Raw genomic sequence first — 22696 nt, 5'->3', positions numbered from 1 at the left:
TAGAGTAAATTGATCATGGCTTTCTGCCACCCCCTCCTTCTCTGCGGTTACAATAAGGAAGTCCCCGTGTTTCTGTTTCCTTTACATCTCAGTGCTTAAAACAGGAAACTGAGTGTAACAGGCGCAGAACAAGAGAAGTTGGGGACAACATTTTGGCATTCGGAGCAAGTGCAGAGCCTGCAAGCCCCACCAAAAACTGAGAAGGCACTGGAGTGGATGCAGTCTGAGGGGGTGCTCCGCAAACAGTGCATCTAACTGACACTTCCTGAGATGTCTAACAGCTGGTACCATGGAAACATCACTCGTTCCAGGGCTGAGGATCTGCTGTCACAAGCTGGAAAGGATGGGAGTTACTTAGTGCGAGACAGTGAATCCGTCTGCCGTGCATATGCATTGTGTGTGCTGTAAGTCATACTTCTTGTTGTCTACTCGCCATGCGTTACTTGTTTGGCATGCATTGTCCAAAGCGATGCATACGTTGTTAGTGTTGTAATAGGGGATTTATTCCTAGGTGCAGTATGAGTTGTGAAGCCTGCAGGGTAATACGTTACACAGGTGTTAGGGTTATATGGACTGGTGTGCATTGGTTGATTTCAGCTGCTTTGGTCTGTATTCTGCCATCTGATAGGGATAAATACAGAACAATTTGGCAACCTGCTGCCCTCTAGCTGATATCGACATATGGCTGCCTGAAGGTGGTAGGAGTTGCAAGTTACCTGTACTTAGTGTTCATTCTCTTTGGAATTTGCAGTCGCTTTTTTTAAGTTCACGCTCTGCTCACCGTGTCCTGAAACATCAGTTGAAGCTACCTTAGTGGAAAGCATTGATGTCTGCGTTTACAAGGAAAGGACGGACCGTAATCCTGACCTTAGTTCTTACAATGTGATTAATGTTACTCAATGTATGAATTTCTACTGCGTCGGTTTACTAGGAAAAATCTCCCACACCAAGGGCTGAAGGAATAAAATGTGACTTTTTTCTCTGATATTACTAATCCACTGCCCTGGTCTCTATAACCATATTTCCTCAATTCTTTCATTCCCAATCAATCAATTATAGTAGTAACCATTTTGTCCCAGGCTTTCTTTGTCCACTAAAGGGCTCTGTCCTCCATCCTTCCCCCATGTCACTGATGTTCCGTCCGCTTATGGCAGCGGTAGATAGCAGCCATATTTTCGCTAATTTTCCTTTTTTCCTTGAATTCTCCCTCCTCACCCCTAGCAGTGTTTCTTGCATTGCTGCACTATTTGGATTGACGCAGTTTCATACTAGGTTTTGTATACTGATGTTCTGTCTGCATATGAGTGATGTTACCTGACCTGCTCTTCTGCATTCTAAACTATATTGCAGATGTTCTCTCTTCCTCTTTTTTAGATTTGTAAGGTCGCCTTTCCACTATCGTTCTCTAACTAATCCATTTGCCCCACCTTTAACTAATATTCACTATTCATTTCTCAGTTTTTTAGTCCCTCTCACCAGAATCCTCTCTCTTTTTCTCCCTTGGTCATCCCTAAAACAGTAATTCTGTCTGTTATCTCAATTTTAACCCAACTTCCCTACTCCGTCTTTACCTTTTTTCTCACACTAATTGCCATCTCCCAGGCATTCGGTTCCCAAATAATTGGCATAATTAAAAAAGTTCTGCTATATTGGAAATGGAATGCTATAGAAGTCGTATAATGAAATCTGTACATCTTACCAAAATTTTAATTGTAAAATGTTTGTTTTTCTATGTTTGAAGCAAAATCTTATTTTTCAGTCTTCTCTATATGTAAAACAAAAGGTGTAGTAGTTGTAACCACCTGTTGGCTAAGATGACTCTGAACTATTAGTTGCTTTGTCTTTGCAGATGTCAGAATTGTGTGTATACCTACAGGATTCTACAGAACTCGGAGCAGCAGCTGTCGGTGCAGGTCAGTCTCCACGTCTCGTAGTCCCCGCGTGATATATAGGTATACCTGGGAACATCCAGGTTCTGGCTAACTGGGTTCCCAGGTATGTATATAGGTTATGGGGATGTCCATTGTTATGGAGATAAACCGGTACAATGCAGCCGGAAGTGCTAATGGTTTACAGGAGGTGCAGCCCGTCTTTAACTTTAAATTTACAATTATGACAAAGTTGACAATAAGAAGACTGGTAGAGAAGGAGAATAGAATCCTGCTCTTGGAAGCTTACAATTTATTGGTGGGACAGAAAAAGAGATTGTCACAGACTGTGCCATCACGACCACTATACCCTTGCATGGGTATATCTCCCAGCACAGATGCTTTTACCCTAGCCCAGTGTGACATAGATAAGGTGCCGTTTACTGCCCAGCACGTAACTATGGAGCAAACCCTTAGCACTAACACTTAAAGCTCCACATTTCTAGCATTAGGATGTACATGGGATGGAAAAAGAGCGTCCCAGGGGGATTTGAACACGTCATTTCCCAACATAATGATGCGTTACACCGACATGCTGAAATAATGTGCATAATGGCTTCAGACAATAAATTGAGTACTATTACTGTTTCCACATGTTTGATACAGCATGGTACATTCACCACTTCAGCTTCCACAAAAGCGAGGAAAGTATTAACAGGGAAGTGGTTATCATGCAGATTTTGGGGACAGGATGTTATGAACTGGTCCCATTGGGGTATACACATGTATAAGTATTGTATGTATATATTCATTTTCTTTGAGCACCATTAAGTTGTTGTAGAATATCGATAAGTATCAGGTCCTCTTTAATGTAGCAAAGATTAATGTTTTCACTTCCATGTGCCTCACCCACAGACCACTGTATAAATGCAAATACCTTATAAGTCCAAGTGCACCCATACATTTAACCTGAACCCCAGAGAGAATAGAGCTATCAGCTGTCCCCACAAACCGCCCCAGTAACCGTAATTTGTTACAAATTGACCTCTGTTGGTAAATCATCATTTTAGTGTAGTCACAGCAGGTCCCAAAGTAGTCAGTAATCTGGTACGTGTTCATCTTTAGCTACCGAGCAATGTGTTCTATGAACCTTTACGTGACGTCATAGCTAGAGTCTGCTAGAGTCTGCATGTAGTTTGTAGTAAGATATAAAGGGTCCTGAATCTAAATTAATGAAGCCTGCATTGTGCACTGTACTTTATGGGCATTTCTCCTGAACATACTTGACATTATATACTTGTTCCTCTTTTGTATTGTTTATTAAAGCCAGATATTCATTTGCATTTAATATCATGTAGGTAATTACAGGGATTATGTATATAAAAGGTTACTCTGTCATTAAGAAGACTTACAACAGCCAGAGCTTGTCTATAAATTTTACTTCCGGGGCCATGTCCTTAAATTAAACATAGAAAGCTTGCGAGATGAAACCAGAGAGTAATAAAGGAGCTCATATTAATCATATTAAGATTCCATAGGGTTCTTAAAATGACTAGTGTCTCATACAGTCACGTCAATGAAGAATGCATTTTAAAGTAGTTTGCAAGTACCTTAGTATATATCATTTAGGCTGGATGGGAAATAAAAAATAAAAGTACCGGTATTTACCATTAAGAGAAGCTGCAGTTCCAGAGCTATGCATACTACCCCCTCTATGGTTAGGTTTTTGTGTTACTTTTGGCTGCTTGAAGTAGCCAATAAGTGTCAGGAGGCTGCCCACATTCTGCGCATGGAAAGGTTCTCATTGGACCACCTGGAGCAATTGCACAAAGCAAAAATGAAGCTGGTTGGCGAAGAGTGTAGTGGACATCTATGGGTGTCCACAGTAGTGCCATCCCCTGGAAATTCTCTGACAATGCCACCCTTTCCTGCCTATGCTTCATGACTGTGATAGGACCAACATTTTGCAGCCCACTGGAAAACATTTTGTGGATGTCCATGCAAGTGTGCATAGTGGCAAGTAGGAGATGTGTTCAGTTGAATGAGCTGGTAACATAAATACATTGGTGGGATTTCCATGCATTTACAATGAGATAGAATATAATGGCAAGAGAGTTCCTTTAATTTACAGGCAGCACCCCCTGCCAAAATGAAAAACCCACGCTGCCCGAAGCGTATGGCAATATCCAGTGTAGAATTGAGGAAGAGGTGCCAATTCATGGGGGAACATGTATAGGATTTTGACAGAGCTGTAGCTAGCTCCTTTTACTGTCTTTACACACACCTGTCCATAAACACACACATACACGCTGCCTTTACACACACCTGCCCATTAACACACATATACACACGACTGCCCTTACATACACCTGCCCATTAACACACATATACACATACACTGCCCTTACACAACCCTGCCTTAACACACATACACACACACCAGCTTTCAAACATACAAATACCTACACTGCTCTTACATACACACACACTGCCCATACACATATACTGCCCATACACACACCTGCCCATTAACATGCATATACACATTCACTGTACTTACACACACCTACCCATACACACTACCTTTACACACGCATGCCCATAAACACATACACTGCCCTTACACAAGCCTGTCCATACACAGATGTATACACTGCCCTCACACTCCCCTGCCTTTACACACACATATACACACACACACCAGCTTACAAACACACAAATACCTACACTGCTCTTACACATATACTGCCCATACACACACACAAGCTTACAAACACACACATATACACACACGCTTACACCCCTTTCTCCCCATTTCTTACTTTTCTCATCTTCCATCATCCATCATCTCTATCTTCCATCCTGTCATGGGAGCGTGAGGTCTGTGACTCCAGGCCTCTGCTTTAGTGCTCCCTCATCACTATGCGCTGGCTATTGATGCAGAGCGCCAGGGTGACGTCATATCCCAGCGTAGTCATTAGGAAAGGAGCAGGAAGCTGAGGTCTGAAGTGACAGACCCCACGCTCCCTAATGTTGGTCCGGTTAGAGGGGGATTGTGATCTCCCCAACCAGTCCAGATAATTGGGGGCGCACTGCCCACGGGGGCGCCCCATGAGCAGGGCTGGTTGTTGAGAGCACAATCGTGCAGCTGCCTCAGCACTCCCCTGAAGACCGTCCCAAGGGAAGTAGCCTCTCTGCTCGCCCCCTCCTCTATAGATATGCTACTGTTTTTTTAGGCTGGCAGCAATGTTATTCTCCACGGGGCCCCTAGAACGCATTCATTTGAATGGCAACCTTAATGTTGGGTTGGTTAGAGATATCGGTGATCTCTCCAACCAGTCCTGGAGGCTGCAGCTGCTGATCGGGCGGCTGTGAACCCCTTCGCAGTTGCGCCCGAGGTGAGTTCCTCCCTCTCCTCACCCTTCCTACGGCCCTGGATTTTGACATGAAATAAAAGCGAGGAGTGCTGAATATGAGTGTTGTGTCATCTTTAGCTATAAATGAATCTTATTAATTTTTAATCAAAGCCATGATATTCTAAACATGAGGCTATAGCTTATGTTTGACTACCCTAATTCTCAGCAGAGATATACAGAGCATGTTCTCCATTACACTCGTACGCAGAAGCATCTGTCATGTATACAGTCTTTCCTCTGCCGTACACACATTTTCACTTCCGCTGTCTTAGCACATAAACTTTAATGAATTCCCTCTATCACACAATTTAATAAAATACACACTCAGAAATTGTACGCAAAACACTTGTATATACATTAGCATTTATATACATAAGGCTCACTCCCAATAATGCACTCAGCAACTGTCACTTGTCCTTCTTCCTCCTTTCCGAAACCACAGCAGTTTTGCATGTTAAATTTAGACAGAGCACAGCCCAAGAGCCTGTCAAAGGAGTGGAAACCACACACACAAAATTATAACGTAACTTTGAAACATAAAGTAAGATTATGTGATGGTAAACTTTTTCCTTTATTATTATTTACTGTTCTATATAACACCATCAGATTTTGCAGCAATGGGGTACACAGGACATAACGAGTAGTATATAACATAAGAATTTGATTTACAGAAGCAATAGGTGAGCCCTGCTCAAACAAATTTACAATCTAGAATGAATTAGGGTGTATTACACAAGATGTAAAAGTGCCGTTGTTAGGGATGGACCAGTAAGTATTGCAGGAGAGAGACTTAGAAAGGTGAACTAAGGAATATGGGGGGAAGGGGGGTCAACGTGTAAGTTTGTAGGCCTGCCGGCATCCGCCAAACCCACCTATCAAACTACTAAACAGAGAAGCGAGACAAGCCCTGGATGCTAAGAGGAAGGGCTGCATGACTGGGCCTAGATTAACAGCAAGCATGCTAGGTTAGGATTTAAGGGGTCATTTAAAGGACATCCTATGGGGTTCCTCGACCCTTTAGGTGGGGTTTGGGTGGCTATTTAGGGGACCGTTTTTCCCGCCACTGGTCGGATACTATTAACCAGCATTGTAATCAGTGAATCCCCGCCCTCCCTCCCCATTTTTAATTCATCTTTCTGTATCTGACTGGGGTTTTTTTGGGCGGAATTTTAGAGATAGGTATGCTATGTTTACAATTGGTTGTTATACCAACATTTTATGTTCATTGTAATTTCTTCACGGGTTCAGTCCCTGGGGAAACTTTTCAAGGGTAGGGTGTTCCGACCCAACGGTCTCCGTGTGGTATTTGGCGGGATATCCCTACAAAATGTTATTTAGCGATTGTTATGGTTTTACATGTTATTTGATGGCATAACCGATCTCATATTTTCTTAATTTATTTTCTTGCATTTGTCACAGTAATAAAGCGCTGTGGCCTTACACTTTTCCAACGACCTCAAGTCTCCTGTGTCTTATTTAAGTGTTTACGCTGTATGTTAATATATAGTGCCCAAGTCATGATTCATCACTCTACAGAACACATTTCCACTGTTCCAGTCCAGTGACGACATGCTTTACACTAGAGCCCATGCGCGGGACTGTTATTTGAATCCCGCTCCCGCTGATTTTTTGACCAATCCGCCCGCTCCCGCAATGTGGGCGTTCCACTCCCGCCACATTTGTGGCCAATCCCGCCCGCTCCTGCCACATTTGTGGCCAATTAAGCCCACCTCCTTACCTGACCTGCAGATTCCCGCGCAGTCCCGCAAGGCTGCCCTCGAGTTGCTCCCTCACAGCATCTCTTCTCTTGCTCCGCCCAGGAACAAGGCAGGGCCACAGGAAGTGACATCACATCACGTAACTCAGTTTTGTTCCTGGGCGGAGCAAGAGAGGAGACACTGTAAGGGAGCAGCGAGAAGGCAGCCTTGCGGGACTGCGCGGGATTACCGGGACCCGCAGGTACAGTGCCTGACCGCCTGCAACACCAGCAAGACTGCCCGGAACATTCTTGTTCCCTATCCCAACTCCCAATGCAGTCCTCTACTTTGCACTACTCAATCTAAAGCTTGGCATTGATGTGAGGCTTGCATGCAGCTGCTCTGCCACGGAAACCCATTCCATGATGCTCCCACAACAAAGTTTTTGTTCTGAAATGCCAGTGGAAGTTTGGAACGCTTCAGCTATAGAATCAGGAAAGCGTTGATGACTTTTATGAACCATTAGCCTCAGCACTCAATGACCCTGCTCTGCAGGGCCGGACTGGCCCACAGGGATACCGGGAAATTTCCCGGTGGGCCAACCGGTCCGTGGGCCGCTCCGCCCGGTCGGCCAGCATTCAAAGCGGCCGTAAGTGTTGTAAATACACAACACATGCGGCTGCAACGTAAGACAGCCGCTGAGCGGCTGCGAGCAAGCTTCAAATCGGCCATTGCGCGGCCGACTGTCCACCTCCACTGGCCACTGATGAAATTAAAGCGGCTGGTGTGCACACAACGCGCCACCCAATGGCCTTTCCGCTGCTCTTCGTCCCACCCCACAAAAGGGGTGGGACGAAGGCCATTGGGCGGCGCGTTGCGTGCACAGCAACCGCTTTAATTTCATCAGTGGCCGGTGGAGGCGGGCTGACGGTGCCGCAGCTCTTCGTCCCACCCCACAACATGTTCAACACAGCCCCTGTGCGGCTGCAGCATAAGACAGCCGCTGAGCGGCTGCATGGAAAGTTCAAAGCGGCCATTGCGCGGCCGCCAGTCCGCCTCCACCGGCCACTAATGAAATTAAAGCGGCTGGTGTGCACACAACGCGCCGCCCAATGGCCTTGCCGCTGCTCTTGCCCCCTTTTGCGGGGGTGGGACGAAGGCCGTTGGGCGGCGCATTGCGTGACGGCCGCGCAGTGGCCGCCTTGAATTTTGCTCGTAGCCGCTCAGCGGCTGTCTTACGCTGCAGCCACATGGCGGCTGTGTAGAACATGTTGTGGGGTGGGACGAAGAGCTCCTCGTGACAGGGAAAGGACTGTCATGTCGTCGAGGAGAGCAGGACAAAAAACACTAAACTTTAAGTACCGGTATTAGTATTACCAAAATATAGTAATGGGGTTAAAGAGGAAAGCAGACCCATATTCAAAGGAGAGGGGTTTGCCTTCATTAAATTTTTTCATTAAATAATACAAAAGGAGGGGGTGGCTGGGGGTAATACACATGGCAGTGGGGGGGGAATCAATAATAGACAAGTGTGCTTCACAAAAGTGTTAGGGGCATCAAGGGAGGGGGTTAGCTGGGGTATCACATAAATCAATGCTGGGGGGGCAATACCCAAGGGTGTGGGGGAATAAATGCACAAATGGGGCAATACCCAAGGTTGTGTTGTGAGGGGAAGACAGTAATCAATACTAAAGGAGGACCTAGCTGGGGCATCAATACACAAGGGGATTAATGACAGGGGGAGTTAATGACAAAGCAGCGTAGAACATAGTGTTTTATGCTTCAGTATGGTAGAGGCTGTCCTGGTGTGTGTATGTCTGGGTGTCGGTGTGCACTGTACTTACTGTAGTAATAAACTGATTTATTTAATGTTTACTTATCCAGAGATAAAACGCCCTCCTGAATTTGTAGTCACTTCAGAGGACAAAACTTTCTAGGCCCAGAAATGAGTGAGAGGAAAAGTAAAGGTATTGTGTTATTTACTCTTATTTTAATCTGCATATTTGGGATCTTCAGAGTGAAACCCAATTTAGTTTGTTATTCCCTTTGGTTTCACAGTCCTTCCCCCTTAAGAGAGGACCTTTTACTTAAACATACTGGCAGACCACTTTGTGCATTAAAAAAAAATAATAATAATGTATCTGGGATGAGGTATTAATTGGATGATGCAGTGCTAGAACAGTTGTGGTGGTATTAATAGCCAAAAGTTTCTTACAAGAATATCGTGAAAAATAATGTGATCACTGTTTTGTTCCACTGAATAAAATGGAACTTTTTCATCAGTAGCAAATGTTTTGATTTCATTATGTCTAATGTATTTCATTTATTAGGGCCTTTTAACACTTGCTTTCTGGCATTTTAATACAAATAATGTGACAAAAATAAGGTTTTAAAGCTCTTTGTATGGCAAATAGTGTGACTCGGGAATATATAAGGGGTGCTTGAGGGTATAAGCGCTCGACCGCGAGATAAACTATATGGGGCCGGTCCCCAAATGTTTCCAGGGCTGCTTTTCAGTCCCAGTCCGGCCCTGCTGCTCTGTCACTTTACATGGTCTTCCACTTCCACTTCATGCTGCTGTTCATAAAGTTTCCACCTTCCAATAATACCATTTACAGTTTACCATGGAATATGTGGAAGGGGTGAATTACTGAGCTCTTCAGAATGATCCATTTTATTTTCACAAATGCTTGTAAATGCAGAGTGCATGCTTGAGTTTATACACCTGCAATGGGTCTGATTGAAACACCTGAATTCAATCATAAGAGGTATGTCCCAATACTTTTGTCCATATAGTGTATATAATATAGGTACATACAACACATGTAGATTATACCACAGAACAAATGAAGCTGATAGGACACAATATATTGCATCCTTTCATTAGTCTTAATTATTCATTATTTATATTTTCTCTTTTCACTTATTTATCTAAAAATGTTTTATTACCCCTTTCTATTAACCAGGCAATATTCTCCATTCTCAATGTGTTTCATTCCCTTAAACTTAGCTTTATATTAACTCTCATCTTCCTCATTTGGAATCTGCTTATAGTTCCTAAATGCTACCTTCTTCTCCTTCCATATATGTGTCACTTCTGTGGAGTACCACAGTAGTTTCATTTTACTTTTAGTCTTACTGACAAGTTTAATGCAATGTTCTGCTGCCTTTAGCAGAACATATGTTTAACTCATTACATTTCTCTGGACTCCATACAATGATATGCAGATCATCAAAGAATCACCTAAATATCTGTCCTTTTTAGAAAAATCAGCCTTGCGGTGGTGGGGACATCTGATCAGACTTTTTTTAACAGCATGCCAGCCAGCTAATCTTACAGTAGACCACTAGTGTTGGTTACCATAATAGCAAGCAGCCGTATTCGACTGCCCCCTTCATGCACTGATTGCTGCCCATGTACACAAGTTGCGGTTTGGTCTATGATCAATCTGCATTTAAGAATAAACACGTGGTTTTCCTCTTTAATGGAAGTCTTGCATGTAATAGATGTGCAAGACTTCTGTTGCAACCCAATAAGTTGTCTGACAGTTGGCTCAGGAGCCCATTGGCACCCTCCCCTACACTATAGAAATGTATGTTGTAAGTGGTTGAGACTTGGGTATGCAATAATCATCCGAATCAGAAAAAATTGCTACATTTGTTCTCTTACCATTCACAAGTAGAATTAAGAAAACTCAAACATGAATCACACTGTGTAGTATTACAAATTACCACACATGTACCCCCGCACACATTAAATAAATACACAAAAATACAGTTCTGTAAATTAGATCACTTGTCTTGAAATGAGTAGTTTCATGAACATCAATGGCCTAGCTTTAGTCCCAAGATTGGATCTGTCACCTGAGATTATTTATGAAATTGTTTATGTTGTGTGCTTTGCTGGTATAATGGGGAAATCTTTTGTCTTTTGTCTCTGTCAAGCGTCTGTCATACTGCTTTATGTGGCAATTCCTGTGTAGTAATGATCTCTATTGTCTTAAGGTTACATTCATACCTGGGATCTCTCCGGGTTTGACCCGGAGATTGCCGGGTGAGCACTGCTTCTCCGGCTCTCCGGGTCAAGACCTGAATCCTCCAAGTCGCGGGAGCGGGGTCTTGACACGCCCTGCTCCCCGCCCATTTTTCCTTTAAATGGGGCTGTTTCCCACTGCCATCAGCGGGAACGCCGCCGATGTCATCGGGAACGCCTCCGACGCCAGCGGGAATGCCCCCGACGTAAGCGGGAACTCTGCGTAACATCAGCGGGACCGCCCACCAACATCAGCGGGACTGCCCACCGACATCACGGGCCTGCCAGCTGATGTCAGTGTGCAGTCCTTGCCACGCCCCGCAAGGGAAGGCTCCAGGTATGGTTACATCCCTTCTTTTGGCTTCTCCCACCTGATACTGATTAACAAAGGATGCTTCCAGTGAGGCTTGGATTTCATAAATGAACATTCATTTTTAAAAAGTATATCCCACAAAACTTTGTATACCGTGGGTTATGTATTCCTGCCCAGTTGAATTGACCTAGGATGTCAAAATCAATTTAAGAAAGAATCCGTTTTCTATTACTATAAAAAAGACACACGTGCTAAGAGGTAGGACACATTTATATCTTAAGGGTGCTGGGGCACTTTTTGTAGTTTTTTTATTATAATTAAGTGGCAATCTTATAAACTGCCTACACATTATTAATAAAAAGGTGTAGTTGTGGCTGAGGGTGATGGGAGCTGTTCTCTAGGGGCTTACCTGAAAATAGATTTCTGCCTCAGTTTCCTGTTACCATGTACAGCAAATTCTAGTTCCAGCTGAAACCAGGCTGTTATGCAGGTGCAAAAAGGCCATGACATAGGGGATACAAACTTGGTCCTCACGTACCAGTTTTTTTGTAAGGTATACCCCACGATCATTAAGGGGTTAAGCAAGTAGGGCTGGTGGATTCCAAAACCCCTCAGAACTGTAGTGTCATACCACCTGACTGTCATGTCATCATCCAGGGGGCACAATCCCTGATCGTTGATGCACAGATTGTTTAGAAGTGTTTCATTACCATGTAAAGTGGAAAGACAGACCATGTTCTTTTTCTGCTTTACTGTGTCTGTTTTTTGGTCTTTTAATTGAACATGAAGAACTTGAAGTGAATTAGATATTCACTTACATACATTTCTGGTTTTCTTGTATCTTTTACACTTTGAGGAAGAGTGTCGCATGGGCAGCTGCGGTTCATACTAGGGAAGTATTTACACATTTATTTATTGATTATTTATCACATTTCACCTTAAGTAGCACGTAATTTTTGGATTTCTTTTTTTGTTAAGTGAATTAGATATACCTATCCATTTTCTTTGGACCTGCTTTTACAGGGATAAACTTATGCTTAACATGTTGCTGCCCTGCACGTGTAAACTGCTGCCTTGCAGTATGTTGGATACAGGCTTGCACTAGCCATCGGGCACACTGAGCATATGCTTGGAGAGGAAGTGTCTGAGAGCCACCTACATTTCACTGAGAACATGTTGCCCTTAGCATGCAGCCACCAGGTGGAAATATGCAGTCACTCGCATATATCCACCAGTGAAATGAGATTTATTGGCAACAATATCTAGACTTATATTTACACATATACATATTTGGTACTATACAGCCTAGTATATATCATATACATGCATTGCCTATTATTATTAACCTGTGCAATACTGGGAGAGAAATTCCCAGAGGACCCATTCTCCTTTGTGGGGCCAGTACTGGCAGTGTATGGGGAGATCTGGCATGTCTACCCCAACTGCTGGTACAAATATTAGTCCACCCCATGTATGTTTGGGGTAATTTTATAAATGCAGTTCCATTACCATAGTTAAAAAAAGACACACATCCATCATATTCAACCCTGCTGTTGATCCAGAAGAGGGCAAACACCCCACAGTGATCTGCTTAGATCTGCATGTTATAATTACTTATGCCTTTATTAAGCTTACTAGCCATGCAAATTGTGCTTTGTTAAAATCACCCAGGTATCAATAGAAATTGATAGCACACCCTATGTAGATAGTGGCGTCAATATCGTTTTTGCTCTTTCTGTAAAGAACCCTCTCTGCTTATTTAGGTGTAAACTCCATTCTAGACGTGTCAATGGCTGTCCAAATGGATTGTTATCTGCACAATCCTGTTAATGAACAGGTCATTAGAGAGATGTTTGTAATTGGTTCTGTATGTATTTATATAATTTTAGCATCTCTGTTCTAAGATGCCTTTCTAGTTCTGTTCTAGTGTAAAGCTAAGGTGTTCCATTCCTTCTTTGATTTGGTAGCCTACCTCTGTACTTTTTCAAGTTCCATAATTTCCTTAAAAAGAATAGGTGCCCAGAATTACATGTTGTTCTCAAGGTGCAGCATTTATATTCTGCCTTTTTGGAACTGCGTAAAAAAAGCATTGTGTTTATATAATGTTTCAGGGTGATAAAAGACTATTAACATAAGTAATCATGTCTTCATTCAAATTAGCCTTCATTTCCACATGTCTGACATCATTTGACAAATTTCAACAGCCACAAAGTGTCGGTGAAGGTAGAATATAGAATATATATATATATTGAGCAAGAATACTATTATTAATATATGATATTTTATTTACTTCAAGACAAATGAATTAAAGAGACTAAAGGGAATTGGGTCATACCTAAATATGTTACATGCATTTAAATATAAAAATTGCTACGTAAACTGTAGTACACTGTTTTCATGTATATGGTATGTGCTTACTTCCATGTATGAAAAGCAACAAGAATTCATTTGGACATCATAGGCATATTATCTACATACAATATTTCCAATTTCAGAACAAATACTAAAACATGTGAACTATTTATTATTCATATTTTAAAACATACAATGTGTGCATTATAGAACCAAAAGTACATATTGGGCAGACTGGATGGGCCTACTGGTTCTTATCTGCCGTCACTTTCTATGTTTACTTCTGGACATCTGACCATACCGCCTATTTGAGCTTGTTGGACCTCCAATTACAAAACCATGGGCATTAATATTACGTTGTGCCCTCCCCTATCATAGCCTCTACTCTTCTTGGAAGGCTTTCCCCAAGATAATGTATGTGGGAATTTGGGCCTATTGCGACAAAAGAGCAATTTGTGAGGTCAGGGATTGATGTTGGATGAGAAGTCCTGGCTCAGTGGGATTAAGGTCAAGGCTCTGTGCAGGCCAGTCAAGCATTGAGAGAGCTACGTGCCCTTTTTGCAATTTTTGTTTTTATCCTTGCTGGCATTGAGTCATGGTGATAAGACCAAAAAACTGCCAGATCACATGCTTGACACATCTTACCCGAAGAGTTATTCTGTAGGAACCTCATGCATACAATCAGAGATTTAATTGGAAAATTGCTAAAAGTTTTTTTTTTTTTAATAAATATGTTTTCTATCTAGGCTTCTGAAGGTGTTGCAATGCGTTTGTTTACAAGCCTGCTGGAGCTCATTGAGTTTTACAGGAGTGAGAATTTGGGGCTGGTTACACACCTTCAGTATCCCATACTGAACGAAGATGAAGGACCTGAAGAGCCTGATGAAGAACAGGGTAAGACCTATCATTGGTTTGACATATGAGGAGCAACTTAAAAGAGATAATACTTTCACTGCCTCCCTTCACCCTGTGAGGTAGCATATGCTAATTAACAAGGGAGAATATTTCATTTTCATATAGTACTACATGCTGATATCACAGATATTAATGGCAGAGTCAACCCTCTTTTGTTTTATGGACGAATGAAAAAGAGTGCAGTTTGTTTACTTTCCAAAAGTAATGTCTCCGCAGTACTTGTCTCTCAGTCTCTTACTGGCATCATGGATGCAGTAAATGTACACCATATTCTGAATAGCAGCTCCCATCATGCTTAAACGTGCAGATTTTAAAGAAGAAATAGCAATAAACATAATTAATATGATTGTTTTAAGGACATGTTAATTATAAGGACGTGGCAAATTATGTGATGTTATATGATTTTAAAGCTGTTTTCAGTCTGGTACAGTAGTTATTATATCCTGCATTTAATATCAAATGCATCTTTTATATTTCTGGCAGGTCAGGCCTTTTAGAAAATGTAGTGACCTGTGATCTATGTGCATGATAAGCCTACCATTTGTATTTCTATTGATTAATTTTGTGATCTATAGATTATAATAGCAGGAAATCGTGTTACTAGATGAGCTCTGCATACCTGAGCACACATGACTTCTACATGTCACAGCTTGTTACAAATGTGTGTACAAAGTTGGATTATTCAGACTGTATCTTTGCTCACAGAACAAGCTCCCCCAGATGTGCCACCAAGAAACTTTGCCTCTACCTTGGTATCAGCAGATGTCAAGGAAATTCAGATGACTTTGGAGAAACCTGCCCTCGGGAATTCTTCCCTTCTCCTCTCAGAAACTCTGCTACAAAGGCTTCAGGATATTGACAGCCGTGGGTATGTGCTGCTCTTCTTTTGTAAGTATTAATGATGGACTCCAGAGGGACACCACCTATCATATGACCCTCAATGCATACGATAGCTATGTTTTCCTCTTCCATTTATGTGGTGTCCCCTCTAGACATTAGCCCCATGGGGCCCCTATGTGGTAAGTGCTGCCATTGAGTTCAATGGGACTACTTTCCTGCCTCTGATTGGCCTCTTACCAATGTGACAGCCGTGCTCCTATTCTGCTCCAGCCTCAGAGCTGCAGATTCTCTCAAAGACAGAGAGGTTGAAAATAATGCATATTAAGGTACTACAAAGTACTTTAATATGCATATTTAGTTTTAAGCGCAGCCTGGACACTGGAGTGTCACTTTGCGTCATAAATATTGGTCATTTCTTAATGCCCACATTTCCTAATTTTTCATTTTGCAAGTGAGCCTGATCCAAGAACATGTTGTTAGCAATAGCTTAAATAAAGCGCATAATAATACACTGAGTCCTATTGGTCCATTGTAATATGTAAATTCTGGGAGAGGTGTAGAACCATACAGCTAAGGGCAATAATACCAATGTAATGTAATGGACACACTATATAGCCTTTATGCATAATCTTATTAGCCTAATCTTATTTTAGTCACAATTTTTTTAAATTATATTTTCAGTTGTTGTCGTGCTAAACTGTTAAAAATTTCCCAACATGCAGGGTTCCTGAGGAACATTTGCAGGCTATACGTCAGTATCTGTCTCTCCACATCAGTAGTGATTGTGAGATGGCACGGAATGGGTGCCAGAGTCTCCCTCAACTGAAAAAGCTTCTAATGACTTTGTGTTCTGGCCTTTACAGGTAAGTGCCTATTGGACTGGTGGAAAAAAAATAAATAAAAAAAAAATTAAATCTTGTAAACACTGTATAGTTAACATAGAATATAAGTGTATGTAAGAGCAGTTGTGTTGCCAAATTTGAGTCAACGTAGCAACCAGAGCAAAGTGTCACGGAACCGGGTCCATACAGATGACTGCATTGACCCAGCGCGCCCAAAGATTGTGTGTAGGAGTTACGGTGCAGTAGCGGAGTTGGACAGGGCCTGGTGCAGGGCGAGCGCACTAACCCGGGTGTTAAGCACCTAGGGTTGTGCAGCCACATACCAGCGCCATGACATAGCAGCAGATGTAGTCCAAAATGAAACAAAGTGATATCCTGCAGGCACCCTGGAACAAGCATGAGACATAGCACTAAACTCACGTGCAGGATGCTGCAGGCTGGGAGTATGGAAGCTAAGCAAAGGATATAGCAGAAACATAACAAGCAAGGGGGACAGAGCAAGCAAGATACAGAGAGACCAAGGAAGAAACATAACCAGACAAGACATACATAATACAGGACACCCCGCTGCCGGGGATACGAGACAGGACACCCCGCTGCAGGGGATACGAGACAGGACACCCCGCTGCAGGGGATACGAGACAGGACACCCCGCTGCAGGGGATACGAGACAGGACACCCCGCTGCCGGGGATACGAGACAGGACACCCCGCTGCAGGGGATACGAGACAGGACACCCCGCTGCAGGGGATACGAGACAGGACACCCCGCTGCCGGGGATACGAGACAGGACACCCCGCTGCCGGGGATACGAGACAGGACACCCCGCTGCCGGGGATACGAGACAGGACACCCCGCTGCCGGGGATACGAGACAGGACACCCCGCTGCCGGGGATACGAGACAGGACACCCCCCACATCTTATGGCCATAGTATGCTTAGCCCACCACTACGCCAATGACGGTGGGTCCTAACGCTAATCCCTGCTGACAGTGGTACGAAACAAACCAAACATGAAACCCAAACACATAACAATGAGAGACATACCTGTAGACTGCAGACTGAGACAAACAGAACACACAGGTGGGGCACACCTTATAAAGGAAACAGAGCTGAAGCAAAGAGCTGAACTAGAAGCAAGGAATGGAAGATCAGAACAGAACATTTACTGTCTGCAACTAAGCTTAAAATGAATAGCTTCTGAAAAAACGGAAAAAAAAATATATAAAACTGGGAGAGCAATCTCTTTTTAAGTTAAGAACTGCCATAAATTATAATAAAAAATATACAAATGTGTTCAGTTCTCTTAAAATGCTTTATTGAGGTACAAATCTCTGCTACTCTGTTCCTGCTGTTATTTGTACTGTTAGAATAAAATGTCACCCTATAAGAGGAAAAACGCTGTCTCTATTTGTTCTCTGGTATGAAGCTTATTCAGACTTGAAGGAACAAATAAGATGCAGGAACAAATAAGATGGACGGGACAGAAGCTGTAGCTTTTAACACAACCTGTGGTGTGTCACTATTCCACTAGTAAAGGTTCCAGAATAAATGTATTTATAGGAAACCAAAAAAGAATGCTTTGAGTTAAGGTGCAAAATTGGGACAATATGATCAAGATTGCATCAAGATGGATTAAAATTGACCCTGGCACTTTAAGGCCAGTGGCTGAGGATCCACATACATGTCTGGATTCATATAGTCATAAAAGAGCATGCGATTCAACACTTTTGCAACACATGGTCATCTACCGTATAACTTTCTATCACATGAAGCTACACGTTTCAAATAGAGGCATATACAGAGTTCTTATTTAATGTGTTATTGTGTAGAAGAGGTTGAACCACAGCAGATGTGATGTCAGTTTGTCTGTCCTGCCTTCCTAATGTACGTAGTGTTTCCTCAGTGAGGTGACCCGAACGTTACCTATCCTGGAGTCCCTGCAGTCTACGTTTGATTCACAGCTGTCTCCAGGATTTAGGCAGCGATCTCCAGTAAGTTTTATATCACAGTTTCTACATCTCCACTAACAGTCAAAAAATATTCATTTACAACATTGGTTTTCTGGTACAGAACCTAGCATAATGGACGGGAAATAAATAAAAACAAATAAACTATATCTCCTTATATAGACAGATATCAGTGGAAAATTGTACATTGTACAGAATGAAATATATATGATATTAAAGCATGGATCGATATTTCACTACATTGGATTTCTTGAATGTGTTACTTATTTTATGGTAGTACAACAAAATATAGACATTTATGGGAAACAAATGAACGTTTCCATTTATATATAGATATATGTATTCTTGCTATTATTACTATTAATCAGAGCACAGCAAGCACTGATTCCAAGCCTCAACCTCAGCTAGTCTCATGAGACCAGTAAAGACCACTTTGCATTCACATTCAATTAAGAATAAAGTAGTTTACAAAATAAGTTCAATTATCATATAAATGTGTAGAAATGCTCATTAATTTAGTCTTTCTATAACCAAAATGGTTTGCTAAAACAATATTTACATGAATCTTTTAAAAGGATAAATGAAAGAATTAATATACCAAACAGTGAGGTTTATGTAGTTCAGGGCTGGCCTATATTTAATTTAAAAGTAAATAAAAGGGGCAGTTTAATATGCATTCTTCCAAAATGAAAACAAAATAAAAACAAACCTCATACAGATGCTACAGTCGTACTGTAGCAGCAGCAGCCGATCTACTACACAATCCGACATTTCTTTCCACTGATTGGTTACTGGAAGCAGCCAATCAGTGGCAGGAACGTGCTCCCATGCAGTGTTCACTGGCGCTCAGCACCTGTAAGGCATTTTATTCTGGTATAAAGCTCCCCATTAGGTTTGTTAAAACCACACTGGACAGTTTAAAAAATGTTAAAAGTACATATAGATAGTTTTTGTATGGGATTGATGTCAGGTGACACTTTGTCTTTAAGTGCTAGACTGCACCCCTTGGAGAGGGAACTGGCCACAAAATGTCTCTACTTAGATATTCCTTATCTAAATACCTCTTGATCTTTTTCAGCTATCTGGTGATTCCAACACTAATCCTATGATTAGTAAACTAACCCAGCTCACTTCCCTAGTCTCTGGCCTTGAAGAGAAGGTGAGGGCAAGACTTTATCACCTTTGTCACCATACAGATGTTTCAAAGGGAAAGGTACAAATTAAAACTTACATGATCATATTTTACTTTTATTTCAGATGAAAACTTTGATAACAGATGGTACTGTGGTGAGGCATAGACGATCTCTGATCCCACCCATTGTATTTGAGGTAGTGTCTTCTGTATCAAATATCCACATGAAAATGCATACTTTTTTAGCTCAAAATAAGCCCCCAGTGATCCTCCTTTCTTTGTAGGTTAAAGCAGATTCTCTGGGTATATCCCAAAAAACACACCTGAAGGTTGATGTGGAAACTGGAAAACTCATCATCAAAAAATCTAAGGACGGTCCTGATGATAAATTCTACCCCAGCAAAAAAAGTATGTACTAATGTTTGTTACAATGAGCACAGTCACATAATGAAGACTATGAAAGTCTTATGGCAGCACCTTTTAATGTCACAGATAAGATAATTGGTTCTCTTCTACTCAGTTCTGCAGCTAATCAAGTCTCAGAAGTTTCCCAATAAACTTGTAATTGTCCTGGAGACAGAAAAGGAAAAGACACATAGAAAAGAATATGTATTCTCTGACTCAAAGGTAAATGGGCTAATTGGGGAAATTTGAGAGGAATCTCAGTATTAGCTGGCTCTGATTGAGCGTGACATCATTATTTCATATTACTGTGTCATTAATTAAATGTGTTCTAATAGATCAATGACCTTTACAATCCAGTTCAGCCACTTCTATTACACGTATTTCATGCATCGAGCTTGTGTTTCTATTGATGGTTCTGATGGCTAAATATTCATACAGTAGCAAGGCACAATTTTCCCAGCTAAAAAATATAGAACATGTCCTGGATAAGAATGGCTGATATTTAACTTTATTTCTATTCAGAAACGAGAAGGCTTTTGCCAGCTTCTCCAACAAATGAAGAATAAGCACTCAGGCCAGCCTGAACCAGACATGTTAACTATTTTCACTGGAACTTGGAATATGGGTAGGTGTTGTTAAATTCCTGTATAAGTAATCCCAGAATGCCAAAACTCAAACTTCTCTTGTCCAGCTCTATAAACCTTAAAAACCTAGACCTGATTATTTACTCCTTGCTTAACTTACCAGGAGCTGCTCCCCCGCCAAAGAAGATCACATCCTGGTTCATGTGTAAAGGTCAAGGCAAGACCCGCGATGAAACAGCAGATTATATAGAGTATGACATCTACGTAATTGGTACCCAGGAGGACCCACTATCCGAGAAGGAATGGGTGGATATCCTGTTACGATCTCTAAATGAAATTACCTCATCTGAGTACAAATTGGTAGGGACCATTTCTGTTGTGCAAGGGCTATGGTTATATATTCTAGAGCTGAGAAACAACAAACCATTTCATATAGTAACACATAGCTGAATATACAGCCTAAATAGTTCTTTGAAATGGTGCAAATATCTGTGAAGATTTGAGATTAGTCAGTAGTCCTATTATTGTTTTACACCTTCTTTCTTCACACTCTCTCTCTTCAATCCCCTAACATCTGTATGGTTTTCTCCTTTCTCTGGCTTCATCTTCGACATCTTCTAGCTACTGTATGTACTATGCTACCTTCAGTTTGTCCCCTGCAGTTTTCTCCTATGCTATAATTACTTGTGTTTTCTGTACCATTGTCTCAAATTCTAACTTTCTCCATCTTGTCCCAGTCACTGTCCTTGTATCTAATTTTTTAGATATGTGTTTTGTGTTTTACAATTACATGGAATATCCATAGAGGAAATAATTTATGCTGAATTGAAACAGAATGTTTAAGTGTAAGTCAGACTGAGTCCCCATTGAATGTACCATTTGACTGAATGCTTCACATGCTCAGTAATTCCTACAAATGAACCCTACAAAATGAAAACAGAAATCTAGTCTAGACGCCGATCTACCTAATCTTGCCCAGTTTACGTGTGAGCTAAGAAAACATGCTAATAGGTCCAGGTAAATGAGTATTATCAACTTGACACTGAAATTAGACCATCTGGAATCTCTATGCTAAATAGACACACAGCTATGACTATTAACCCGCAGAGGTACCTCCCATCCTCAAACCCCAAGGAACATTTCCATACATTGCTTAAAGCAAGATATTTAGGCCGTATAATGTGGAGTGTTTCAGTGTTTCAGTGTTAACAAAAACTAGATGTTAACATATGAAAGTTTTATCTTGCAGGAAATACAATTTCAGCAATACCTAAGAGTGTGAGCTATACTATACTATAAAAGTCATTGTGAAGTGACATAACATAGGAGGTTATAAACAATATTTTATTATAGATCACTATACAGACGCTCTGGAACATTCGAATTGTTATCTTGGCAAAGCAGGAGCATGAACATAGAATCAGTCATGTGTGTACTAACAGCGTGAAGACAGGCATTGCCAATACACTGGGTGAGCAAGTGAATGGATGTTTTTAACTTTGCCGAGTTCTGTCTCTTAAAGACTAATTTACCGCAGATGACCCTTCTTGGTGCAAATCAAGCCTAGTTTCCAGAACTAGTTTGTAATGCTGTACTCTTTTTGTAATACGTATGCAATTGTTTGTGTAATTATTATTGGGGGGATAAAGAGTATGAGTAACACTTTAAATGTCTTTTTTTAATCGCTGTACTCTTTAATCACAGATTTTCTATCTCCTCATCTTAATAGGGGTGGTAATCTGTGCTTTTGTGGGGCAGAGTCTGTCTAGTGGCTGTATTGTATAGAGCACCACAATTCATATACCGCATCCCAGTGTTCTGTACTGGGCAGCGGTACAAGACAGCAAGTCATACCTGACATGTGTGGAGGAGCCACAAAACTTTTGCCTCCTCTTGGACCACACAGAGTCGCTCAGAGGCTCCTTCCCTATGCCACTGCATAATGCACAGTTAGCAGGTCAAAAGCAGTAGATCTTGAGAACATTTACCAAAAACATATTATATCCTCTAGATTGTAAGCTCCTTTGAGCTGGGCCCTTCTCATCTGTTGTTTCTGTAAGTCAATTTGTTATGTCCTGTCCACCCATTGTACAGCGCTATGGAATTTGATGGCGCTATATAAAACAATAAATAATAATTTACATGAACTTTAAAATTTCCTTGCAGCTGTAGGCATTAATATACCTGCAGTAGGATATCTACATTTCTTTAACATTTTGTCTGCATATCTAGGCAATAAAGGAGCAGTTGGAGCCTCTTTTATGTTCAATGGGACATCATTTGGCTTCATAAACAGCCACCTAACCTCTGGCAGTGAAAAGAAGCTCAG

At 41.6% G+C, this 22696-nt stretch overlaps 1 protein-coding gene across 1 annotated transcript in view; it reads left to right on the top strand.

Moving 5' to 3' along the window:
• Positions 1 to 270: 270 nt before the first annotated feature.
• Positions 271 to 22696, top strand: part of LOC149288242 (phosphatidylinositol 3,4,5-trisphosphate 5-phosphatase 1-like) — a 34971-nt gene continuing 12545 nt past the window's right edge. Inside the window, exons 1-14 of the mRNA XM_089491987.1 lie at positions 271 to 404; positions 1850 to 1913; positions 14426 to 14573; positions 15300 to 15462; positions 16157 to 16297; positions 18183 to 18270; positions 19325 to 19405; positions 19504 to 19575; positions 19663 to 19786; positions 19899 to 20005; positions 20306 to 20408; positions 20531 to 20727; positions 21721 to 21838; positions 22600 to 22696. Coding sequence (XP_089348113.1) covers positions 271 to 404; positions 1850 to 1913; positions 14426 to 14573; positions 15300 to 15462; positions 16157 to 16297; positions 18183 to 18270; positions 19325 to 19405; positions 19504 to 19575; positions 19663 to 19786; positions 19899 to 20005; positions 20306 to 20408; positions 20531 to 20727; positions 21721 to 21838; positions 22600 to 22696 — 1637 coding nt within the window. The remainder of the gene's footprint in view (positions 405 to 1849; positions 1914 to 14425; positions 14574 to 15299; positions 15463 to 16156; positions 16298 to 18182; positions 18271 to 19324; positions 19406 to 19503; positions 19576 to 19662; positions 19787 to 19898; positions 20006 to 20305; positions 20409 to 20530; positions 20728 to 21720; positions 21839 to 22599) is intronic.

This window comes from Sceloporus occidentalis, unplaced genomic scaffold, assembly GCF_023333645.1.
Source record: "Sceloporus occidentalis isolate IW3139 unplaced genomic scaffold, rSceOcc1.0.p SCAF_53, whole genome shotgun sequence".
NCBI lineage: Eukaryota > Metazoa > Chordata > Lepidosauria > Squamata > Phrynosomatidae > Sceloporus > Sceloporus occidentalis.
This window is presented reverse-complemented; position numbering and strand designations above follow the sequence as displayed.